Source organism: Heterocephalus glaber, unplaced genomic scaffold (assembly GCF_053883595.1).
Source record: "Heterocephalus glaber isolate CG9 unplaced genomic scaffold, H.glaber_assembly_v1.0 deba00000678, whole genome shotgun sequence".
In the NCBI taxonomy this organism is placed as follows: domain Eukaryota; kingdom Metazoa; phylum Chordata; class Mammalia; order Rodentia; family Bathyergidae; genus Heterocephalus; species Heterocephalus glaber.
Genome location: NW_028258157.1, coordinates 4,820,256 through 4,843,998, shown reverse-complemented (window position 1 = coordinate 4,843,998; position 23,743 = coordinate 4,820,256). Strand labels below are relative to the sequence as shown.

The following is a 23,743-nucleotide window of genomic DNA, read 5'->3' as shown; positions in this document are numbered from 1 at the left end:
TGTCCACACAGTCTGCTTAAAAACATAAAAGAATCAAAATAACTCCATATTTACTATCAGACCACTGTGCAATGAAAATAGAAATCAACCCGGGAAAAAGCAAATTTAGAAGCACTTGGAAACTTAATAGCATACTCGTGTACACTTAGTGAGTCATGGAAGAAATTAAACATTTTCTGGAAGCAAATGTGTTCAACCTATACAACACAGTGGAACCCATGATATATAATGAAAGCAGTCCAAGGAGGGAAGTTCATTGCAATCAATGCTTATATTAGAGAAACTGAGCTCAAATAATCTGAGGAAACTCATGAGACATGAGAAACAAGAAGTCATGCCCAAACCAAAATTGAGGAGTATCATAGACATCAGAGAGGAAATTAGTGAAATTAAGACTCCCCCAGAAAAACCCAATACAAAGAATCAATAATTGAAGAGCCGGTCCTTAAAATACATAACCCCTTAGGAAAAATTAACAAAAGGAGAGAAAAGACTCCCATCAATGTAACTAGAGGTGAAAAGGTGAAACTACAGCAGGCATGGTAGAAATCCAGAGGACAGTTGGTGACTACTACGATGAAAATCATGTTCCAACAAACTGGACACATCCTAAAGAAAGGGACCGATTCCTAGACATTTACAAATTACCAAAACTAAACCAACAAGACATAAAAATATTGAACTACCCAATAACAAGCAATGAAACTGAGGCAATGAAACCCCACCATTTTCTGTTGGACACTTACTTAGCGTTCAGCAAACAATTCACATTTGAATTCTAAATGGGAAATGGGAAAGACAAGGGCCAGTCTTTGACTGTCTGCGGGTATCTGTCTCTGCCCAGAATTCAGCCTGTAGACAGGAGAGGAACTGCACCCTGGATGGCTACATAGGGTGTGAAGAGGCCCCAGATTGAAGTTTTCTGGGTTCTCATGTTCCCCTGACTCACTACTGAGCATTGAACCACCCTGGGCTTGCATGGGCACAGTGACTGTTATGCAACCTCAGGAATGTGTTTAACCTTCGGAGTGTGAGTTCCTTTGGGAACTGCAGTGAAGCAGGCTTCTTCCTTGACCTGCTTCTCTTTTGTTTGTTTTGCAGCAAGTTATCTGTATAAAATAAAATTTACTTCAAGAACTTATTTTCATGATTTAATGATTTGCTTAGTTAAAAACAGAGTGGAAAATTGATAGCATCTGAAAAAGCAAAGGAAATTTTAGAAGTAAATGATCTGTTTTACATTTGCCATAAATGTAAATAAAGATCCACAGAATCATGATTTGGGTGAACAAGCCAGCTATGGTTACTTCCAGTGCATCTTTCTGACTTCATCTCAATGCACCCAAAACTGGCCACAGGATAGATTTTTTTGACAGCTCTTTGTATCTTAACAGTCTCATCCAAACCTCAGCACATTTTTGTTGAATCAGTGCTAGACCAGTGTATCATTTTTGCATAATTTTGTTTTAAATCTATGTTTTTATCCTCATCAGTGTCAGCATAATAAGCACTCCTCTTCAGATAGGGATAGCACACCAGATATCTAGACATTGATCAGCTCTGATATATGTCCTCTTTCTGTCTTTTTGATCTGTTCTCCTAATCACCAGCATGTATTCTGACCATGGCTTGCTGGGTGTCTGAAGGTCTCATATTTGCAACTGTGCTGCTTTCTATCTTGCTGCCCAATCTGTGAATTATGTTTCACCTTTCTATATTTGTAGACAAATATATAAATATGTACAGTCCTAATAGTAATTTACTATTTAAATGTTTTACAATAAATTTTACTTTGAAAATTTTACATTTAACAACAATAGCAATTAAATATCCTGGGAATACTCAGCAAGTTTCATAACTGGCCCTTGGGCAGTGGATGAAAGTATCCAGGTAACACCCATGTGACTCATCTCTTTCTTCCCTTTTTGATGACCACTTTCCTACCTTGGCGACTTTTCTTAAGTTTACTGTGTGTCATTTTCTACAGTGTTCTTTTATTTTCCCACCCCTTGAAATTTTCAACAAGTATTATGGAAATTACACAGAGAAACATTTTTTTGTTTTGTTTTTTTGTCTTGTTATTCACAAGTGCTGGTATGTGAGTCAGGGGCAAGGTACTTACCCATCCATTCCATTGCTCAGGTAGTTCAGAATTTTTCAAGTTTACTTTTTATTTTTGTGAAGAGAATCACATCTGTCTCCAGGAACAATAGCACAACATACTGTCTAGACATTGAAATAAAGTCATTCCTCTGTAGGTTTTGGTAAACTCCATAGTACAGAAAATGAATGTGGAACGTATCAACTGATCTTCCATTCTTGCATAAATCTACTTATTTATTGCATTCTTCCACACTTCCATTGTCTGGCAGTTTCCTCAACCAAGGTTGTGGATCTTGTTTTATATTTGGTGTTTTCTCTTAGTTTAGATATGTTTTCATCATATTTAAGATTTGTATTCATTGATTTTTACACTGTACACAAAATCTTTATATTGTATACACTGCATTGTTGTCTTATTTACCTCCCAAGGCTTTTATAGATTTTAATTTCTCTAATTCTGACAGCTTCTTGATTTCTTCTGAGGAAACATTCTTTTCATATCTAAAAGGTATTTCCCTATGAATTCTCAAGGTGTTCACGTTTATATTTCCCATTTTAATATGTAACTTAATTATTGTTCATAGAAGACTATACAGCATATACAGATTTCATAGTAGTTACCTGTTTCTCCCTGATCATATATGAAACAGATTGTGACTTCTTCCAGGGTTGTACAATACCAACTATCTCCTGAAGCAATATCCTATTTACACGTGGACCCATTGAAGATTGTCATCTTTCCTGTGATTCACTTGTCATTCTGTCTCATAATACTATAATGTCCTGAATAGTGGATTTTGAATGTCTTACGTATATTACACAAGCTGTCACCTTCCTATTTACAAGGTATTGAACATTGTTAGACTTTTATTATACTAAACAGCTGTAATTTTTGATGACAGTTTTTTTGAAGCTTTTCTTTTATTATTAGTGGCTAATAACTTTTAAATATATATATGAGTGGTTACCACTTGGTGTCACTAAGCTATAAGATAAATATGCTATCTTCCCCTAATTTCACTATCCTTAGACATCCTCCACTAAAACTTTTTCATTAGTGTTTTTAATTATTATTCACAATCTTAATGTTTAATTAAGGTTTTCTCTACAAAACCAAACTCAAGTTTCAAAGTTCTAAGTAAAATGAAAGGACTCAATTCCATAAAAATAAAATTTGAGTCCATTAAAGCATTTCATTAGATATTCATTTGCCTTGGTGTTTTATGTAGCTCAGGTGATCCAGCAGGATATTCTGCACTCCTATTCTTCTGTTGCTTTAGCAATGAATTGCAGTGCTGTGTGTGATAATGTATGATTGGAGAGTAAGGGTTTGCTGGTCAAGACATGGACTTAATATTTGAGAGATTCAACCTTAATTCAGATTTTTATGAATGCAGTTGAGATGTTCCTGGCTGTGAGTCTCAACTTTCTTCCTGAAAATACTGTGTATTTGTGATTTTTTAGGAGGCAGTGTCCTTTGAGGATGTGACTGTGACCTTCACCATAGAGGAGTGGGTTTTGTTGAATCCATCCCAAAAGAAGCTCTACAGAGATGTAATGTGGGAAACCTTTAGAAACATGGCTGCTATAGGTAATGATGATGTCATTTTCTAATTTATACACTCAAAATTAGTTTTTGCCCACTGGTGCAGTCTTATTAATTAGAATGTGAAAACATTTTGATGACTATCTAGACCTGGCAACTTTATACTGTGAATCTGACTGGAATCTACAATTTTTATATAACAATATATTGACTCATTATATTTCTGTATTTACAATTCAGGAAGAAACTGGATGAACCAGCAAATTAAAGAGTACAAAAATTTTTGGAGCGATCTAAGGTAATTTGTACTTACAAGATAAAAGAATGTTCCTCAAGAGTCAGAGTGAGAGCAGAATATTAAAACCAGGCTAACAGTACAAACGATGCCATATTCAAATTTATTTAATTTCACAAACATTCTGGAAATATGTATACAGTTTGAGTACCTATAATCTGACATTTGAATATCTGAAATCCAGTTTTGGAAACTGAGGTATACTGATTTATGCAATAAATGACATGGTCTGATATATCAGTGTATAAAACTGTTTCTTCTATGATCAACATCATGAAAATGTATGAAATTGCATTTAGACATTAGGTATATGCATATATGAAATGAAAAAATTTAGTTTGACAGGTAACCAACTTCAGAATATCTAATTATGTATACATGTATATATGAGACATTCATTATGTACAAAATTGCTGTCCTTGTGGCAGTATTCAAAATTCAAATCAATGGTAGTGTTTGATAAACCTGTTTTTAAGCCATCCTACAGATCAAGTCCATTTATGTTTTAAAATTCTTAGAAGTCATTCTCCTATTGCTGTTTGTGGGAATGTAAAGTACAACCACTTTGAAAATCAATATGTAGGTTTTTCAAAAAGTAAAAATAGAAATTCTACTTGATACAGCTATCCATCTCTTGGGTGTATTCCCAAGAAAGAGTTAAAATCATAGTGATACATGCCTACACATGATCAAAGCAGCACAATTTTCAATAGCTAAGTTCTAGAAATAGCCTAGATGTCCACCAATAGATGCACATATAAGGAAAATTTTGGATAGACTCACCATGGCAATGCATGCTTATAAACCCACCATGCTGGGAAGCACAGGGAGGAGGATGCCAAGTTGAAGCTCAGCCAGACCTACTTAATAATTGATAAGAAACTTTCACAAAATAAATTTTAAAAGCTGGAGGTATAATTCAGTGCCAAAACCATGAATTTTATTCTCAGCACAGGAAGAAAAAAAAAATCAAAAAGAAATCATGCCATATATTCAACCATATAAAGAAGTATGAAATCACCATCCCATAAAGTTAAGTGAAACAAATGTCCTGGAAAATCAATAAGAGTAATGTGATCCTTTTTATTTTTTATTTTTTTTAACAGAAGTGAAGAGGTAGAAAAATACTATGAATATAAAGATTGGAATCAACATGAAGAAATATTCCTTTGGACTTCAGATACTAAAGTGAACATAAAAAAACCTGGTTTCAAACCAGCAGAAAGCCTTCCTTGTAGAAGGCCCTTGACTGGTCATGTATCACTAAATGCACCCACCATAGCTCACACAGGACTGAAACCATACGAGTCTGAAAGATTCAAAGAGAAGCTGCATAAATGTAATGAACATGGGAAAACCGTCAGTGAATTCCAGTTCTTTCAAAAGCATGAAAGTATAAACCCTACAGAGAAACCATATGAACATATGCAATGTAAGAAAACCTACTGTGATTCCAGTGAAAGAACTCATGCTGGGGAAAAGCCCCTTGTCTGTAAGAAAGGTGTGAAAGCCTCCAAAACACCCAATTATGTTCAGATTCCTGAAAGAAATCACAGTGGAGTGAGTCCCCATGTATGTAAACAGTGTGGAAAAGCTTTTATTTCTTTCCACTATATTCAAAGACATGAAAAAACACATACCAGAGAGAAGTCTTATGTATGTAAGGAATGTGGGAAAGCATTTGTTCATAGTAATTCCTTTTGCAAACATAAAAGAATTCACACTGGGGAGAAACCCTATGTATGCGAAGAGTGTGGGAAAGGATTTATCACACGAAGTTATTTTCAAAGACATGAAAGGATACATACTGGGGAGAAACCCTATGTATGTAAGCAATGTGGGAAAGCCTTTAGTATGCATAGTAATTGTCAAATACATGAAAGAATTCACACTGGGGAAAAACCCTATGTGTGTAAGCAATGTGGGAAAGCTTTCATTACATCCTGGCATTGTCAAAGACATGAAAGGATACATACTGGGGATAAACCCTATGTATGTAAGCAATGTGGAAAAGCCTTCAGCATACATAGTAATTGTCAAATACATGAAAGAATTCACACTGGGGAAAAACCCTATGTATGTAAGTTGTGTGGGAAAGCTTTCACCAGACATTATGATTGTCAAATACATGAAAGAAATCACACTGGGGAGAAACCCTATATATGTAAGCAATGTGGGAAAGCCTTTAGTACACACAGTAATTGTCAAAAACATGAAAGAAGGCATACTGGGGAGAAACCTTATGTATGTAAGCAGTGTGGGAAAGCATTCAGTACACATAGTCATTGTCAGAAACATGAGCAAAATCAGACTCGTGAGAAAACCTATAGATGTAAGCAATGTGAGAAAACCTTCTGTTCTAAGTGTTTACTGTGTGAACATAAAAAATCTCACACTGCAGAGAAACCGTATGTATGTAAGCAATGTGGGAAAGCCTTTAGCAGACATTATGATTGTCAAATACATGAAAGAAGTCACACTGGAGAAAAACCCTATGTATGTAAGCAGTGCGGGAAAGCTTTTACCACACAAGGTCATTGTCAAAGGCATGAAAGAACTCACACTGGGGAGAAACCTTATATATGTAAGCAATGTGGAAAAGCCTTCAGCAGACAAGGTACTTGTCAAATACATGAAAGGATTCACACTGGGGAGAAACCTTATGTATGTAAGCAGTGTGGAAAAGCTTTCAGCAGGCATAGTGATTGTCAAATACATAAAAGAACTCACACTGGGGAGAAACCCTATGTATGTAAGCAATGTGGGAAAGCATTTGCTGATAACAGTTCATTTTATAGACATAAAAGAACTCACACTGGGGAGAAACCTTATGCATGTAAGCAGTGTGAGAAAGCATTCAGTACACGCAGTGATTGTCAAATTCATGAAAGAAGTCACAAAGGGGAAAAACCCTATGTATGTAAGCAATGTGGGAAAGCATTCAGTACAAACAAGTATTGTCAAATACATGAAAGAGGTCACACTGGGGAGAAATTGTATGTATCCAAGCCTATTTTGAAAATTCTGTAAAATTTTCTCATAGAGACTTGTAGAAATAAGTAATATAAAATGTTTGATGTCAGTTATATCATTGTAGTTTTGCTCACTTTTTCTTTCACACCAGTGCCATTAGTATATGCATAAAATTTTATGTTTTAACCTTCCAAATGTTACTTCTCATGTTTATATTTTCATAACTTCCAATTTGGTGGTAATTTTCCCATCAGCTGTACCAAAAAATAAACCATACTGCTGTGAGTGCCCCATTGCCACAGACCAGCAGGACCCTAATGTTTTTTAAATAGTATATCGTGAACTATAGTATTATATCAGTCAAGTAGTATAAATTATGGTGTAACTTGTCAGCAACAATATTTTCAAAGGAATTTTTGTCAGCATTGGAATTGTTTTGAGGACAATGGTTGCTGTGGGATGTAACAAGGCAGATGCCTTTATTCTCTGATGCTGTGAATGCCATTCTATCTTTGGTAATCATTTTTGCCTAAAAACCTGAAATAATGACATGAAGAAAAGCCTAATTCATGAGAGGTATCAGTCAGTTTAGTAAAGAGAGAAAATTTACCAATTTGATTCAAATTGTTGTTTTACTTGTTTTAGATATAAATTTAGACAATGCTCTTTTAAAATTATCTATGAGGACTGCTCTCTGATGACTGAGATATGTGACATTCTTTCAGTCACATAGACTTGACCAAGCTGTAAGCTTATGGCCAACTCTGAACTCCCTGACTTCTATTTTTCCTTCCTTACATTTAAACATTGAAAAATTTTATGTTTTGAATAGCAATGCTCATGAATCCAGAAACTGCTTATTTTCTCATGAGATGACATTGTGATGAACTTACAGTAACATGAAAACATAATGAGCAATGCATTAATTATCCATAATGTAGTGAACATTATACTAGCTTGTCGTGGCCTTAATTATGCTCAGGCACATAAACTAGTCGTGAATTGGGTAATATTATCTAAACATGTCTGCTTTATACCACCACGTGAAATATCTGATGTAATTCATGGAATATAATGCAGTGCAGAGCACACTATCAATTTTGAAACACTGAAACGTGTATAACTTCATTGCAGTAAACTTCACCAGGAGGATAGGTAGTATATATTGCTATTGGTTTTCCAAGTGGTGATGGAATGTTTAAAATAGAAGACACTATCCTGAGCAAATTAACATTCCTACCATTTTATCACCAATAAAATCTTGCTGGTCCTGGTGGTACATTCCTGTAATCCTACCCACTCAGGAGACAGGTGAGAGGAAAATAAAATTGAGGCCAGCCTGGACAACTTAGTGAGACACTGTCTCCAAATAAATATGAAAGGTCTAATGATGTAGCTCAATGCTTTAGTACTCTTTGGTTTTTATTCCTCAGTACCAAAGTTATTTTAATACAGTTACATCCATGTTTGTCTTTTTCTCTCTTAAACTATGAAAGTCCAAGCCATGGGCTGGGGATTTAGCTCAGTGGCACCACGCCTGCCTCCCTTGCACAAGGACCTGAATTCAATCCCCCATAGAAAAGAAAAAAAAAGTCCAAGCCAGTTGTTCTGGCACATTTTAGTCCCAGCTTCTGGAGAATCTGAGACAGGATGGTCATGAATTTGAAGCCAACCTGGGCAACTTAGCTAGATCCCTTAGCAAACTATACATTTGTTCTCTTTATATCTGCATTTCAAGTTAAAGGAAACAAGTTTAGGTTCAGACCTAAACCTAGGATCAGATAAAGAAAACATCACTATCTCAAGTCAAGATTTCATTGCTCAGGAAATTTTTTTTTTCCCAAAGCAATAAGGAACTTTTTATTCTGAACAATTTTAGTAAGACATTTGCAGGGCAAATATGCAATAATAAATTTTATTCTGAATAACAGTGCTGAATGATAATTACCTGAATGTTTTAGTATTTTTCACAAGTTAAAAGAGCCCTTTCTGTGGCATTAACAAATCTAAGAAAGAAAGAAAAAGGAAGGAAGAATGAAAAAAGGAAGACAATGCTAACTTTCAGTGCAGGAACAGGAAGTAGTACTGTAACCTTTTGTGTTTAGGATGACAAATAATTGAGACCACAGTAATTCATGCAAGTTATCTTTAAGGTATACATAAGTTCAAAGAAAGAACACTGTTAGTAACCTTTGATACTATGGCAGCAAACTGCATACTGAAATACCTTAATTAGCCTAGATGCCTAGATCTGGCTTGGCAAGCATCATGCCACTGACATATGCTTTAGCTCTTTTTGTAACAAAAAGTGATTTGCAGTTCAGTGACTGAGTATTACAGTGTGATCTGTTAAGCTGTGTGATAAACTGAGGTTAAATTTAAGCAAATTCTCTACACCTGGTCACACTATCGGCACAAGCAGGACAATGCTGGAACTAAAGTCTTCCTTTTACTGTGTGATACATTAGGATGACAGACCTAAATTTCAACTGGGTTAATGAGTTAGAATAGATTTGTTTCCCAAATTTAGCACTCAAAAGTTTCTGTGGATTAGAGAAACTTGAGATGTGAAAGAAAAATAAACAAAAAATAAAAGCTTGAGCTCAGCTAACCCCCAGCTCTAAAAATTGTCATGCTACAAGAGTATTTGCATAAAATGAACTCTGTAACAAACTTAAGAAAACAGTGTTTTAAATTGAAGTTAACCAACTGCTGCATAGAAAATACGCTAACATACCACAGTCAAGTTTAAGCTGGTACACAGAAAAGATGAAGCACTTACAGTAATTGCAAATGGTAGCAACAAGTCCATAAGGTTTGTAAGACCTAGCATGGGTTTGTAAGGGGGGAAAACTGTAGTAGAAATGGTTAGGGGGGAAAAGGAAATGGAAAAACTTGGAGAAGAGAAGGTAGAAGGAAGAGGAAAAAAATGTATAAAATTCACAAGCCAGTAAAGTATAAAGATACCACTGAAAAACACTTAACTCTGTCCCAAACACCCAACAGCAAACAAAACCAGAATTGTACGCCTTTGGCAGACAATTTTAGATGTTTGGCTATGATATTACAGTTCTTAATAATTTGCAAACTATGTTATATGCTATATTTATATTAAATACTGGGAAACCAGTCCTGTAAGTTTGATGGTTGTAATGCATTAGCCAATGGGACCATGATGATATCAAGCTAAATGAATGCTGGTGTTATCACAACAGTGCTCGTTTATGAAACAACTGTTAACAATTTGTGCTTTAACAGTGCTAAAACACAGTCGAATAATCATCTATGAAGTGAAACAAAGGTCTCCAGCTTTTCTGGGATACACCCTTTATAATATATTGTATGATTCATGAGGACACAAGCAGCAAGACACTGCAATGTGGTATGATTTATGGGCGGGATCAAATTTTTAGCTATTTCCTCCTCATCCAGTAAGTTATTAGCAGTTTGTGCAAGTTTGTGGCATCAAAATGTGCACCTGATTTAATAAGGAGATTCATGATGTCTGGATGGTTGTTCAGAGCAGCGATATATAGGGGACTATTGTCATCGGAGTCTCTGATGTTCACATTAGCACCACATTCTATCAATATTGCAGTAACTTGCAGAGATGGAACTTTGCAAACTGGGTACTGCCCTACACATGTAGTATTCTTGTCCACAGCAAGATGAAGAGGGCTGAAGTTATTCTTTCCTCTTGGATGCAACTTAAGAAACCTGTAGTCTGCTTTTTAAAATGGTCCTGTTCTAGAGTACAAGGAACTTTTCCTAACAAGCAGATTAAATGCAAAATGATGGAAAGAGCCTTATTTAACTGTAATGGGTCAGCTGGACAGTCTGTTTGATAGCTTGCTCAATTTCAAGCACGCTTTTGCACAGTATACCCATAATATCAAACATAACAGTAGTACCGAACAGGCCTCTCGCCCTATCCTGCAGTATAAAGAACAGTTCTGCAAAAGATAATAAGCTGCTGGCAGTCATTGGGCTTAAAGGGTCCAAATTATTCTGCTGTATATCCAAAGCGTACTTCCATAGGTTGATGCATCGTTTGAAATTTCTAGAGTCTGCATAGACAGCTCCATGATATCTAATATAGTAAGAGATATTAGGATGAAAAGGACCAAGAATACGTTCTCTAATTAATAGTGCCTGCATTCTCATTTCACCTGGATCAGCAAAAAGACCTTCTGGCTCTTCCCACTATTTACCCCCTTGGCATAATCATAAGCCATTATTAGTGTGTGTGATACTGGCTTACTAATTATGTCAGGTCTACCACTGTACCTCATGTTCATTGCCTTTTTCCAGTATTTCAAGGCCCCAACCAGATCTCTTTCTGTCTACAAAAGCGGCTCCTAGAAGCTCCAGAGCATTTTACACTGTCTTGCTGGTCTGTGCATGGTGCATCCAAAAATCCAGTGTTTGTGTGACTAGTCATGCTTGCTGAGAGAAGGGCAGTCATGCCATGACCGTCCTTTTCCATCTTGGCACAGTACATAAGCATCTTCGTGATGTCCAGATTGCCATATTCTGCACAATCACGCCATGCTGTATTACCTTTAACACTTTTCTGGGTAACATCTGCCCCCTTTTCAAGTAAATACTGAGCAATCTCTTTATGTCCTTTGTAACACGAAATCATCAAGCACGTATGTCCCTGCTGGTTTGACACTTCCAAATCAGCTTTGTGTTCTACAAGGAACGTCACAGATTCCAAATGGCCATTGAAACATGCTGCTCAAAGAGGAGTCGAATTGGTCAAAGCGGTGTTGTTGACAGATGCTCCATGATTTAACAAAGACCGGACCACACTCAGATGTCCCGCTGCAGAAGCAGCCCATAAAGGGGGAGCGCTCTCAATGGTTTCACCATCAAAATTGAGCCCCCAACTTCTATGGAGGCACTGCACTGCTCCAGGAGGAATTCCACCATGTCCAGGTGCCCATACCTGGCAGCCATCAAGAGCGGCCTGGCCCCGTTTGCTTTTTCAGAGATCAAGGAGGAAGCTTCCTCTTTGGATCTGCTTGCCAACAACTCAGTAAGAAGCTGCAGTTTGCCATCCCATGTTGCATTAAACACTGCTGTCTTTACATCCATTCATGTCCAGCTGAGAGGCTGTGCTTTATTCATCCTTCAAAGCAAATCTCCAGCTTAGCTATCAATGCAGCCAAGTCACTGAACCCCAGAATGGATGTAAAACCACAGGGATATGTTTTTCTCCATTGCCTTCCAACACCAGACAACCAGAGTGCCAAACTGCCTGGCCGGCTGGATGCTCCCCACCGCCCTCCCAGTCAGCTGGGCTGCAGCAGCGCCAAGGCAGATGGAGTAACCATAACCCACTGCGGGCGGGGGCAGGCCAGCGTGCCATTGGGCCAGGAAGGGGCAGCCGCCGCCCCAGCAACCGCCTAGGGTGGGGCGGGGCTCAGGAAATATTTTTTTCCTTGTAATATTTGTGGAGCACTCATGCCTGCATCATAAACTTTTTAAAAAAGTAAACAGTGAAGTATGAGTTATCTACTCATTCCATGTTCTGAATATTGAGGCATGAAAATACTATTTTTTGCAATGCTGTTATTGGTTTGTTAGAAAATAAGGTAGGAAGGCTGGGGATTTAGCTCAGTGGTTCTGCCACCTGCCTCGCAAGCCAAGAGTCCTGAGTTTGATCCCCGTGCCAAAAAAAAAAAAAAAAAAAAAAAAAAATCTTGCTCAAGAAAGAACAGCTTTCATTAAGAATTCAAAAAACAACAAAGATTCATGAAGCTATGGGGGAAAACTGAACCATTCTACACTGTTGGTGGGAATGTAAACTAGTTCAACCACTATGGAAATCAGTGTAGAAATGATTCAAAACACTGAAAATTGTAATTCCATTCAATAGAATGATTCCTTTCCTGAGTATCTCTCAAAAGATTTAAAGACATCATATTTCAGTGACATGGACAAATCCAAATTTACAGCAGCACAACTCATAATAGCTGAATCTTAGAAATGACCTATATGCCTATCAACAAAGAACAAAGAAATGGAAAGAAATGTATATATAAACAATGGAGTACTCCACTTTAAATAAGGGTAAATTCGAGTTATTTGTAGAAAAATGGATTTTCAGCCCATGATAACTGGTTCTACTGCCTTTGAATCTATGGGGAAGGAACATGGTGGAAGAAACCTGCTCATTTCATAGCATTAATCCCTTGATAAAGTTAGAGTTCTTATTATCCAATTACTTCCTCAAAGACCATTAGTTGTCAAATAACTCTATGGCACATTGATTTGTAGGGGACATTTAAAACAATTACATTAATTGAGGTGTGCAGTGAGACCTTAACAGTTTGAGACACTTCCTCATTCAATGGGGCAGCAGGAAGAGTTGACATACTCAATGTGAGGCATGTTTAATTCCTTTTTATGATGACAGCTGAATGCATTATGTTTACTTACCTACAAAGACTTCAATCTCAATTTGCTGTCCCTCGGTATCACTGATATATATCAACTCAGCAGCTCTTATAGAAAAGCTGGAAGAAGTAATTACTTTGTGGTTTACTAAAAAACAACCAAAATCTGTGCTTCTCAGTATTGAGTAGTTTTGTTCATGTGGGTATTAACATATTACATAATTCTTAGTGCTGCACTTCATGGCTCTTGTTCTCCCAAGTGTTCCTTTCATCTTACAGAGAAAGACAAGCATAGAGAACCAGGCCTTTGCCTAACCCACATGCCTCATAGTGATCAGATAGATACATGTCTGCATGTTGCCTCAGCTCCATCACAAATATGAAACTCAGAAGGCTTACATTTAAAAAATGATTAAATAATTACTCAGCAGGATCATGGAAGATATAACTAAACAGATAATAGAAGTAAAGTAATAACCACAATCATCCAGTAACTTTCAAAAGACACTAATAAAAAGCTACAAGAGCTAATCAAAATGACATAAAACATGAATAGTCAGTTTAGCAAAAATTAGCATCCATGCAAAGGTTTCAATCAGAAATCCAGGAGATTAAAAATTATATGGAAAGTATGCCCAGTAAAAGTGACCAATGTAAGGAAAGAATTTCAGAACTAGAACACAATGATGCCTTCAAGGACCAACTATTTAAAGACAACAACATAACATGAAAAATGGATTCAACAGTTTCAAGATGACACAAAGACTAATAGAAGAGTAACTAGAATAAGGGAAAAAATCAGAAGCCAAATGGTATTTTTTAAAAACCTGTTCAAAGAAATGGCAGAAAACTCCCCAAATATAACAAAAGAAATAAATGTATAGGTATATAAGGAATATAGAACCTTGAATAATCCAAACCAAAAGAGAATCTCTATGCACTATGCCACACTGAAAGTACCAGGAGCCCATCACAGGGAAAAAGGCTATTACAGGATGCCCTACCGAGGTGTGAGTCGCAGAGAACACGCCGAATCAGCCCGATGCACACAGGCGGGTCTGTGCACACCCTGCCGAGGTTCAGAGTCCCGCGGAAGACACTGAATCACCCTGCTGCAGACAGGCAGCCGCCTGGTTCCACAGTACAAAGACGCAGAGGACACCAGACCACCAGAAAAAGGTACAGAGTCCCGCTGTTCCCGGCCCAGAGGTAGGGCCTTCTGAGCTGTGGTCCCACTGCTCCTGGTCCAGAGGACGGGGCTTCCTGGTCATCATCACTCCCGCTGCTCCCGCCCAAGGAAAGGGGTTTTCGGCCACCTCCTGTCCCGCTGCTCCTGGCCCAGAGGAAGAGGCTTCCGGGCCACCATCCCTCCCACCGCTCCCAGCCCAGAGGGAGGGGCTTCTGAGCCACCATCCCACTGATCCTGGACTAAAGGGGCTTCCCAGCCACCATCCCTCCCACTGCTCCCAGCCCACAGGAAAGGGCTTTTGGGTCACCATCCCTACCGCTGCTCGTGGCCCCTGGCCCACTTCACCGAGCTCAGAGGAGGTAATCCATGCAGGTGCTAACAGCCCCCTGCCCCAGTCAAAATGAGAAAACATGTAAATAAGTCTCAAAACCAGACTTCCAGATCACCTACAGCAACCACAAAGGAAAATGAGATGGAACACTCTGATACTCAACCACCTGGACCCACTGAACTGGCAACAAAAGGGGATCTGGAAAAAATGAAATCAGAAATAATTTCTCAGATAACAGGAGAAATTGTGCCCCTAGTGCAAGATGTGATTAAAAATCTAGAGAGGAGCTCAGGAACATGGTGAAATCCCAACATAGGAAACAAATGGAATCCATAAAACAGACACAAACAGATTTCCAGGACATGAAAAACTCCACTGATAGTCTACACAGCAGAATGAGCCAATGTGAGGACAGAATTTCAGATATAGAAGATAAGATTGCAATTAGTGACCAGGAAAAGAAAAATTGCTTCAAAATTATAAGGGAACATGACAAATCAATCCAGCAGCTGCTAGATGATGCAAAGAAGAATAACATAAGACTGATTGGAGTCAATGAAGAAACAGGAGAGAGTCCAGATGACATAAAAAATCTCTTCACAGAAATAATGGCAGAAAACTTCCCAAGCAGGGGAAAAGAGCTTGACATACAGATAAGTGAGGCATATAGGACTTCAAATAGCCTTGATCAAAAAAAATCTACACATAGGCATATAATTGTTAAGATTCCACAAACTCAACAGAAGAACAAAGTTCTACAAGCAGTCAGAGAAAAGAAGCAAATCACATGCAAAGGAAAGCCCATCAGAATCACAGCAGACTTCTCAACCCAAACCATCAAGGCAAGAAGAGCTTGGAGTGACATATTCCAAGCCCTAAAAGAAAACAGCCTCCAACCCAGATTGATGTACCATGCAAAACTATCTTTCAAAATGGATGGAGAAATAAGATACTTTCATGACAAAGAGCACCTTAGGAACTTCATGAATACCAAACCAGCACTCCAAAGAATTTTACACAGTATCCTAGGAACACACATTGAGGATCACAACCCCAGGAAGCAAAGCAGAATGAACCCATCTGGCATGACAAGAAATTAAATGTAAAGGGGGAGAACCCAACAAAAAGAAAAGGTCGTGGCAATGACAAGTCAATACATTTCAGTTATAACCATCAATGTTAATGGTCTTAATTCACCAATCAAAAGAAATAGACTGGCAGAATGGGTCAAGAAGCAAAATCCAACAATATGCTGCATACAAGAAACACACTTCATTCAAAAGGAAACTCATAGACTGAAAGTTAAAGGGTGGAAAACAATACTCCATGTGACAGGAACCCGAAAAAAAGCAGGAGTAGCTATCCTCTTGGCAGATCAAGTAGATTTCAAACCAACACTGATTAAGAGAGATGAAGAAGCACACTACATCCTTCTAAAGGGAAGAATCCAAGAGGAAGAGATGACAATCATAAATATCTATGCACCAAACACTAGTGCACCCAACTATATAAAACAAATACTAACAGACATGAAAAGTCATATATGAACTAATACAATTGTAGTGGGGGACCTCAACACCCCACTGTCACAAATAGATAGATCAACTAGACTAAAAATAAGTAATAAAATACTGGAACTCAATAGAACTCTTGAACAAGTGAACTTAACAGATGTTTACAGAGTCTTCCACCCCACAAAATCAGAATACACATTCTTCTCAGCTGCACATGGGTCATTCTCCAAAATAGACCACATACTCACACATAGAACATGTTTAAGTAAGTGCAAAGGAACTGAAGTTATCCCCTGTATATTATCAGACCATAGTGTGATGAAATTGGAGATCCATAGCAAAAGAAACTCAAATAATTTCATGAACACGTGGAAATTGAACAACACACTTCTGAATAACCAATGGGTCACAGAGGAAATTAAAGAAGAAATCAGACAGTTCCTTCAATTAAATGACAATGACAATACAACATATCAGAATCTATGGGACACAATGAAAGCTGTCTTATGAGGGAAATTCATAGCAGTGAATATGCATATTAGGAAAACAGAACGAGCCCAATTAAACAACCTGATGCTGAACCTCAAGCTTCTAGAAAAAGAAGAGCAGGACAACCCCAAAGCTCATACAAGGGAGGAAATTATAAAGATCAGAGGAGAAATCAATGCAATAGAGACTAAGAGAACGATACAAAAAATCAATGAAGCCAAGAGCTGCTTCTTCAAAAGAATCAACAAAATTGACAAACCTTTAGCCAACCTTGTCAGAAAAAGGAAAGAAAAGGCCCAAATCCGTGCAATTAGGAATGAAAAGGGTGAAATTACAACAGACCCAGCAGAAATCCAGAGGATCATCAATACCTATTTCCAGAACCTATATGCCAATAAGAAGGACAACACAGAAGAAATGGACAGATTCCTAGATACATATGAATTACCAACATTGAATGAAGAAGACCTAAAACTTCTGAACAACCCAATATCAACCAATGAAATTGAAAATGGAATTAAAAACTTATCAACTAAGAAAATCCCGGGCCCTGATGGCTTCACTGCTGAATTCTACAAGACATTTAGAGAGGAACTGTTGCCACTACTGTTTAAACTCTTCAGTGAAATTGAAAGGGAAGCAATACTCCCAAATTCATTCCTGGAAGCAAGCATCATCTTGATCCCCAAAGCAGAGAAAGACCCAACCGAAAAGGAGAACTATAGGCCAATCTCACTAATGAACACAGATGCAAAAATCCTTAATAAGATAATGGCAAACAGAATGCAGAAGATCATCAAGAAGATCATACACCCTGATCAAGTGGGATTCATCCCAGGGATGCAGGGATGGTTCAATATACGCAAATCAATCAATGTAATACACTATATCAATAGAGCCAGGCACAAAAACCATATGATTATCTCCATAGATGCAGAAAAAGCATTTGACAAAATCCAACATGCATTTATGATCAAAACCCTACAAAAAATTGGAATAGATGGTCTCTACCTCAAACTGATAGAAGCCATCTATGAAAAACCAACAGCCAATATCATACTAAATGGTCAAAAACTGAAATCTTTCACACTCAAATCAGGAACAAGACAAGGATGTCCACTATCACCACTCTTGTTCAATATAGTTCTGGAAACATGAGCCACGGCAATTAGACAAGAGAAAGAAATAAAAGGAATAAAGATAGGTAATGAAGAAGTCAAACTGCCATTATGTGCAGATGACATGATACTCTATATAGAAGACCCCAAGAGCTCCACCAAAAGTCTTCTACACTTAATAACCAAATTCAGTCAAGTAGCTGGTTACAAGGTCAACACACAAAAATCAATAGCTTTCCTCTACACCAATGACAGACTCACTGAGAGAGAAATAGGACAAATAATTCCTTGCACAATAGCATCCAAAAAACTGAAATACCTAGGAATCATCCTAATGAAAGAAATCAAAGACCTCTTCTCTGAAAACTATGGCCCTCTGAAAAGAGAGATTGAAGATGATATCAGAAAATGGACAGACATCCCCTGCTCCTGGGTAAGAAGGATTAAGAGTGAAAACGGCCATACTTCCAAAACTGCTATATAGATTTAATGCAATTCCAATTGAGATCCCAGCAGCATACTTCATAGACCTCGAGAAAACAATCCAAAAATTCATTTGGAACAAGAAGAGACCCAGAATAGCAAAAGCAATTCTGGGTAACAGAGACATGGCAGGGGGTATCACAATCCCCAATCTGCAACTCTACTACAAAGCTACTGTGAGAAAAACAGCATGGTACTGGCAAAGAAACAGACCTGAGGACCAGTGGAACAGATTAGAAGATGCAGAAACAATGCCAGACACACTCAGCCATCTCATCTTTGACAAAGGAGCCAAACACCCTCACTGGAGGAAAGATAGCCTCTTTAATAAATGGTGCTGGAAAAATTGGACTTCAACTTGCCAAAGATTAAAACTACATCTATATCTCTTACCATGCACTAAATTAAATCAAAATGGATTAAAGATCTAAATATTAAAATAGAAACTCTGAACCAGTTGGAGCAGAGGTTAGGTAGAACCCTTGAAGACATCAGTGTAGGAAAAGATTTTATGAACAAAACCTCATTTGCCTGTGAACTAGCACAAACAATCAACAAATGGGATCTCTTCTTTTTAAAAGGCTTCTGCACAGCAAGAGAAACCATAGGCAGTGTGAAGAGACAACTCACAATGTGGGAAAAAATCTTCACCTGCTCTTCCTCAAAGGTCTACTATCTCGAATCTATAAAGAACTTAAAAAGATCAGACCTCCTAAATTTAAAGACACAACCAAAAAATGGGCATTGAATCCCTGAGTAGCTTTTTATAGGAAGTCATCTAAGGAAAATATATCAACATACAAGTGTGCCTATTATCATAGGTGGCTGGAGCATAAAAGAAAGGCAAATACCTGAATCAAAAGGTTATTACCATAAACAATATGTTGGAAGACCCACACAATTAGAGGGCATGAATCCATTTTGAACACCAGAAAAGGAGCAGTAATAAATATCACAGTTACATAAAACCTTATGTTCTTTACTGTAGTTTGGTACCAAAACCATCTTTCTAATAACACTCTTTTTTTATGACACAGAAATTAAGCTTTTGAAGATGACCAATGTGGACATATTACAATAACATATTTAGAACTTAATCAATGCAAACATTTTACAATAACATATTTAGTGCCTAAACATCAATGATAACCACTGTAATCAATTTATAACATATTTAGAATTTAAACTTCAATGATAACCAATGTAATCAATTTATAACATATTGAGACAATATTTGTTGTGGTGTGTCTCCCATAAGATTATAAAAATTACTAGGGGGTCCCTTTAGTGAATTAAGACCAGAATAATTATTTTCTGGGTGGCCACTTTATTCACCAAAGGGAGTCCCCACAGTCTCTATTTATTTTGACAAACAAGGAATAAGAACATATATATTTTTTTATTTTACAACTGTTTATTGCAATTTGATTATTGTATGTAGGTGACAATACACATTACTTTTATAAAATAAATCTCGGTGGCACTTTGATCAGTTAGCAACTTGGGGGAAGAAAGGCATGCCTTTAATTTAATAATATTTACCTGTAAGCCAATCCAATAATAGGTGAATATGTTTTAAGGAAAAAAAAAATTTTTTCTTTTTCAAAAGGTGAAAAGGAAAAGAGAAAAGAAATTGAGCTCAACTGTACAAACAGACAATAGACAAACATATAAGACAATTTATAAAATTAGAGTACACTCAAATATATTTGGCCAAATTGAATTATAATATCTTTTTTATGATTATTAGATTTATAATTGTATGACTGGTCAAAAACTTTGGAATAGTCAATTAACAGAGATCTCTTGAGATTAGAATCAGAAGGAATGAAAGCACTTTTATACCTGTAAATATAAAAAGAGCATTTTGAAGTTGTCCCCCACCTTTATAAATTTTTTACCATAAATCTATAATTATCATTCCTCTGGGGGCATCACCTCAGTCCTGGACCCTGCCATGGATTTGTTGGTTGTCGCTGCAGCTGGCTCATCACTTTCAGCCAGGGTGCTATCACTCATTTTGCGAGATGTTGGCGGTTCCACCAGCATGACCCACGGTCTCACGTTCCGGGAAGGCAGCCACAAGTTTTTCTCATTATCTGCTAGGACACAGGCAAAACCTCTCCCCCAAGTTATTAAGGCAGCGGGGCCATTCCACTTACCTGTTTGGACATCTTTCCAAAGGACTTGTGGTTTTTGAGTCTTAACCATGCCATCCGTTTGCCAATGGAGCATAGCAGGTGGTTGTGTGGAACCTGCTACAGGATTTAAAACATTGAGTACAAAAACAGCTATATCTAAACGAGCTTGTGGAGGCAGCTGATTTCCTTGAGATTGTTTAAGCAATTGATGTTTGAGGGTGGCATGGGCCCTTTCTACTATGGCTTGTCCTTGTGGATTATACGGGATACCAGTACTATGCTTAACATGCCAAATAAGAAAGAATTTTTGGATAAATTTATTAACATATGATGGACCATTGTCAGTTTTAATATTTTTGGGCACTCCCATGGCAGCAAAGGCAGACAAGCAGTGTTGTTGAACATGGTGACCTTTCTCACCAGAGTGACACGTGGCATGTATCATGTGTGAAAATGTATCTATAGAGACATGTATAAATCGAGACTTTCCAAAAGAGAGGACATGTGTCACATCCATCTGTCAAATCATATTGGCGGCTAGGCCTCGAGGGTTAGTTCGCTCAGGGGGAATGGGCTGTGGAATCTGTTGGCAACTAGGACAAGGCATAACTATCTGTCGTGCCTGAGCTTGAGATAGCTGAAAATCATGTTGTAGTGCCTTGGAGTTTTGATGGAAATAACTATGTGATTCCTTAGCCTGATCAAAAGCAGCAAGGAATCCTATAAGCTGATCTGTTTGTATATTGCCATAGGAAAGTGGCCCAGGAAGGTTCGTATGTGATCGAATATGTCCAATATAAAAGGGAGCAGTTCTTTGACGTATGGCCCTTTGTAATCTTAAAAACAAGTTTAATAATTTGGGTTCTAAGGTAGAGCGGACCATAGTTCCTTCCAATCTTTGAGTCAAACAAACTGCATAAAAGGAATCACTTAAAATATTGAGGGGTTGGGAGGGAAAGTTTTCAATCACAAATAAAATGGCTAGCAACTCTGACCACTGAGCAGAGAGACCAGGTGTAGGCCACACATAACTAAAGGATGAGCTCCAGATTGCTGCTTGGCCCTTAGAGGAGCCATCAGTGAAATAGGTTGAGGCACCTTGTAATGGCTGAAATTGAGTAATCTTGGGGAGAATAAACTCATGTTGTGAAAAAAGCTCACAGATGGTTCTAAATGCCCCTTGTTAACTTGCTCTAATATGAGTTGTTGCAGAATGGTTAGTTTCTCCTGTGGTAGGGGCCATTGATTAACCCAAATGGGATCATTTGATTTCCATTGTAAAGGCAAGGCTGCCTTGGGTGGAGAAACTTCTTCAATAGCCCCAACTAAAAATTTTGATCATATCCAATTCCAAAGCGATTATTTTTTTGTTTCTGTTCTATGGGCTGAGTTGTTCCCTGAAGTTGCTTGTCCAATCCTTTTCCTGGTTCATATCCCATTTTAGACATCATCTGTTGGCCCAGTGAAGTTTCAGGAGGCAAAGTAGTCACTACAATTCTCCATTCTTCCAACAAATCTCTGCCTCATAAGTTTACATGTATGGGAGCTATGTAAGGACAAATATATCCCAATTGACCATCAGGCCCTTCATAAGGCAGAGGAATGGAGCTTTGTAAAACTTGTTGGGGGGCGCCAAGGCCTACCAGAGATGTTTTAGTTGGTTTTTTCCCCCAAGATGATGGCCAAAAACATGTGCCAATCACGGACACATCTGTCCCTGTGTCTATCAATCCTGTAAAGAATTTGTCATTCAATTTAATTTTGCACATGGGGCAGTTTTTGGAAATCTCTTGGGTGAAATAAATGTCTTCTTGAGGAATTTCTGGCTGAGGACCCTCTTGGGAATTTTTAAGGCTAACATTATTTAATTGTGGTTTAGGCAAGAGCAACAAATGTGCAATATAATCTCCTTGTTCTATTACCCAAAGTCCTGTGGAGCTAACAGGAACATACAATTCCGAGGTACAATCAGAATGAACAATAGCTGAAATAATAGTAGTGCCTTTCAAAGTTAGAGAGGATTTTCCAAGTATCAAGCCAATGGTTCCGGGGGGTGGGGGTCCATGAATTCCTGTGGAGACAGATACTGGAGTCTCACCTCCCAGCAGGTGAACTCTCTGAGCAGCAGAAAGATTCCTGAGCTTCCCAATGTTCCCCTGACGAAGGAAGAAATGTCCCTCCGGACATCCATGTTGTCTGATTTTGTACTTGTGCACAGGTCTGAACCGGGTACTGCTGACTCAGGGGGACTGAGTCCCCCTGGCCCTGATTCCCTATTGTTTCCCGAGCCCAGGGAAGGGCTCGATTTCCGTTTCCCAGCAGCAGTGCACCATCCCTATCATATTTGGAGTGGCAATCTTTAGCCCAGTGAGTGCCTTTTCGGCATCAAGGGCAAAGGCCAGGCAGTAACTTATTTTCTCTGGATGCCTGACTCAGTCGCTCTGGGTCAGCTTGTAAATCCACTTTTATTTTTTCTGAGATGTCCCATTTTTCCACAATTAAAACATTTTAAATCACTGTGTGTACCGCGTAAATGTTGGGAGATGGCTTGAGCCATCAGAGCTGAAATGTATAAAGGAGACCCAATATTCTGGCATGCCTTAATATATGCTCCAAGATCTTTAGAGGAGCCAACAGGATTTACTGCCTGTTTGCAATCCATATTAGCATTTTCATAGGCTAGCTGTAAGATCAGGATGTCTGCTGCCTGGGAATTAGAAATCTGTCTCCTAACAGTTTGTTGTAATCTTGCTACAAATTCTGTGTAAGTCTCCACAGGCCCTTGCATGATTTGAGTAAAAGATTTCATTGGCACACCCTCAACTGGCACAGAAGCCCAGGCCCTCCGCAGGAGGTCCTCTAGCTGGTGGAAGAGTAATGCTGGGCAACAGGCCTGCCTGCTTAAATCCAAAAAGTCACCTGTGCCCAATAACATGTCGATAGTAACTTTTCTCGACTGAGCATCTCCCTGAGCATTTTTATGAGCCTGTTCCCTGATTAAAGAACGAAGTTCCACCTCAAAGTGGAAATACTGAGCTGGGGATAGGCACATTTTTGTAAGGTGAAAAACATCATGAGAAACCAGAGAATAAGTCTGAAGTACATTGTCCAACAAACCCACTGTATAGGGGCTTTGGACACCATTAGTTAGCACACT

General features: G+C 38.1%; 2 protein-coding genes and 1 pseudogene across 2 annotated transcripts in view; 1 reads left to right on the top strand and 2 right to left on the bottom strand.

Annotated features, from left to right (window-relative positions):
• LOC101720845 (uncharacterized) overlaps window positions 1–7,030 on the top strand; it is a 42,155-nt gene extending 35,125 nt beyond the window's left edge. Inside the window, 4 exon segments of the mRNA XM_013070372.3 lie at window positions 3,568–3,694; window positions 3,890–3,947; window positions 5,051–6,752; window positions 6,755–7,030. Coding sequence (XP_012925826.3) covers window positions 3,568–3,694; window positions 3,890–3,947; window positions 5,051–6,752; window positions 6,755–6,784 — 1,917 coding nt within the window. The 3' untranslated portion in view covers window positions 6,785–7,030.
• LOC147829194 (protein fem-1 homolog C pseudogene) overlaps window positions 1–12,017 on the bottom strand; it is an 18,707-nt pseudogene extending 6,690 nt beyond the window's left edge.
• LOC101719794 (uncharacterized) overlaps window positions 1–23,743 on the bottom strand; it is a 69,319-nt gene that overhangs the window by 6,690 nt on the left and 38,886 nt on the right. The window contains exon 4 of the mRNA XM_087206744.1: window positions 1–23,743. This exon is cut by the window's left edge and continues 6,690 nt beyond it; it is cut by the window's right edge and continues 12,513 nt beyond it. The gene's annotated coding sequence lies outside the window, so the exon portion shown is untranslated.